Source organism: Nicotiana sylvestris, chromosome 1 (genome assembly GCF_000393655.2).
Source record: "Nicotiana sylvestris chromosome 1, ASM39365v2, whole genome shotgun sequence".
Taxonomy (NCBI): Eukaryota; Viridiplantae; Streptophyta; class Magnoliopsida; order Solanales; family Solanaceae; genus Nicotiana; species Nicotiana sylvestris.
In genome coordinates this window covers 40,985,906-40,988,405 of record NC_091057.1, presented here as the reverse complement: position 1 = coordinate 40,988,405, position 2,500 = coordinate 40,985,906, and the positions used below count along the sequence as shown (strand labels likewise).

The following is a 2,500-nucleotide window of genomic DNA, read 5'->3' as shown; positions in this document are numbered from 1 at the left end:
TAGTAGTGCTAGTAGTAGTAGTAGTAGTGGTAGTAGTAGTAGTAGTACTAGTAGTAGCAGTAGCAGCAGTAGCAGCAGTAGTAGCAGTAGTAGCAGCAGTAGCAGCAATAGCAGTAGCAGTAGCAGTAGCAGTAGCAGCAGCAGCAGCAGCAGCAGCAGTAGCAGTAGCAGTAGTAGTAGTAGTAGCAGTAGCAGTAGCAGTAGTAGTAGTAGTAGTCGTAGTAGTAGTAGTAGTAGTGGTGGTAGTGGTAGTGAAAGTAGTCACAGTAGTAGCAGTAGTAGCAGTAGTAGTAGTGGTAGTAGTAGTGGTAGTGGTGGTAGTGGTGGTTGTAGTGGTAGTTGTGATAGTAGTAGCAGTAGTAGTAGCAGTAGCAGCAGCTACGTGGTAGTAGTGATAGTGATAGTAGTGGTAGTGGTAGTAGTGGAAGTAGTGGTAGTAGTAGTAGTGGTAGTAGTGGTAGTTGTAGTAGTAGTAGTAGTAGTAGTAGTGGTGGTGGTAGTGGTGGTAGTAGTGGTAGTAGTGGTAGTAGTGGTAGTGGTAGTGATAGTGGTAGTGATAGTGGTAATGGTAATGGTAGTGGTAGTGATAGTGGTAGTGGTAATGGTAGTGGTAGTGGTGGTAGTGGTGGTGGTCGTGGTAGTCGTGGTAGTGGTGGTAGTGGTAGCAGTGGTAGCAGTGGTAGCAGTGGTAGCAGTAGTAGCAGTAGTAACAGTAGTAGTAGCAGTAGTAGTAGCAGTAGTAGTAGCAGTAGGAGTAGCAGTAGTAGTAGCAGTAGTAGTAGCAGTAGTAGTTGCAGTAGTTGCAGCTGTTGCTGTTGTAGGTGCAGTAGTTGCAGTAGTTGCAGTAGTTGCAGCAGTAGCAGCAGCAGTAGCAGCAGCAGTAGCAGTAGCAGAAGTAGTAGCAGTAGTAGTAGCAGTAGTAGTAGCAGTAGTAGCAGTAGCAGCAGTAGTAGCAGTAGCAGTAGTAGCATTAGCAGTAGCAGCAGTAGTAGTAGTAGCAGTAGTAGCAGTAGTAGGAGTAGTAGTAGTAGTAGTAGTGGTGGTAGTGGTGGTAGTGGTTGTAGTAGTGGTAGTAGTGGTAGTAGTGGTAGTAGTAGTAGTAGTAGTAGTGGTAGTAGTGGTAGTAGTAGTGGTAGTAGTAGTGGTAGTAGTGGTAGTAGTGGTAGTAGTGGTAGTAGTGGTAGTAGTAGTGGTAGTAGTAGTGGTAGTAGTGGTAGTAGTGGTAGTAGTGGTAGTAGTAGTGGTAGTAGTGGTAGTAGAGGTAGTAGTAGTAGTAGTAGTAGTAGTAGTAGTAGTAGTAGTAGTAGTAGTAGTAGTAGTAGTAGTAGTAGTGGTAGTAGTAGTAGTAGTAGTAGTAGTAGTAGTGGTAGTAGTAGTAGTAGTAGTGGTAGTAGTGGTAGTAGTGGTAGTAGTGGTAGTAGTGGTAGTAGTGGCAGTAGTGGTAGTAGTGGTGGCAGTAGTGGTAGTAGTAGTGGTAGTGGCAGTGGTGGTAGTGGTGGTAGTAGTAGTAGTGATAGTAGTGGTAGTGATAGTGGTAGTAGTGGTAGTAGTGGTAGTAGTGGTCGTAGTGGTCGTAGTGGTGGTAGTGGTGGTAGTAGTGGTAGTAGTGGTAGTAGTGGTAGTAGTGGTAGTAGTGGTAGTAGTGGTAGTAGTGGTAGTGGTAGTAGTAGTAGTAGCAGTAGTAGCAGTAGCAGCAGTAGTAGCAGTAGCAGTAGCAGTAGCAGTAGTAGCAGTAGCAGTAGCAGCAGTAGTAGTAGTAGCAGTAGTAGCAGTAGTAGCAGTAGTAGGAGTAGTAGTAGTGGTAGTAGTGGTGGTAGTGGTGGTAGTGGTTGTAGTAGTGGTAGTAGTGGTAGTAGTAGTAGTAGTAGTAGTAGTAGTGGTAGTAGTAGAAGTAATGGTAATAGTGGTAGTAGTGGTAGTAGTTGTGGTAGTAGTGGTAGTAGTGGTAGTAGTAGTAGTAGTAGTGGTAGTAGTAGTGGTAGTAGTGGTAGTAGTGGTAGTAGTGGTAGTAGTAGTGGTAGTAGTGGTAGTAGTGGTAGTAGTAGTGGTAGTAGTGGTAGTAGTGGTAGTAGTGGTAGTAGTGGTAGTAGTGGTAGTAGTAGTAGTAGTAGTAGTAGTAGTAGTAGTGGTAGTGGTAGTAGTGGTAGTAGTGGTAGTAGTGGTAGTCGTGGCAGTAGTGGCAGAAGTGGTAGTAGTGGTGGCAGTAGTGGTGGCAGTAGTGGTGGCAGTAGTGGTAGTGGCAGTAGTGGTAGTGGTGGTAGTAGTAGTAGTGATAGTAGTGGTAGTGATAGTGGTAGTAGTGGTAGTAGTGGTAGTAGTGGTCGTAGTGGTCGTAGTGGTGGTAGTGGTGGTAGTGGTGGTAGTAGTGGTAGTAGTGGTAGTAATGGTAGTAGTGGTAGTAGTAGTGGTAGTAGTGGTAGTAGTGGTAGTAGTGGTAGTAGTGGTAGTAGTGGTAGTAGTAGTAGTAGTAGTAGTAGTGGTAGTAGTGGTAGCAGTGGTA

At 44.9% G+C, this 2,500-nt stretch overlaps 1 protein-coding gene across 1 annotated transcript in view; it reads left to right on the top strand.

Annotated features, from left to right (window-relative positions):
* The window catches only part of LOC138869265 (uncharacterized), a 6,934-nt gene that overhangs the window by 382 nt on the left and 4,052 nt on the right, over nucleotides 1-2,500 (top strand). The window contains exons 2-3 of the mRNA XM_070146869.1: nucleotides 379-1,033; nucleotides 1,262-1,429. Of these exons, the coding sequence (XP_070002970.1) occupies nucleotides 379-1,033; nucleotides 1,262-1,429 (823 nt within the window). The remainder of the gene's footprint in view (nucleotides 1-378; nucleotides 1,034-1,261; nucleotides 1,430-2,500) is intronic.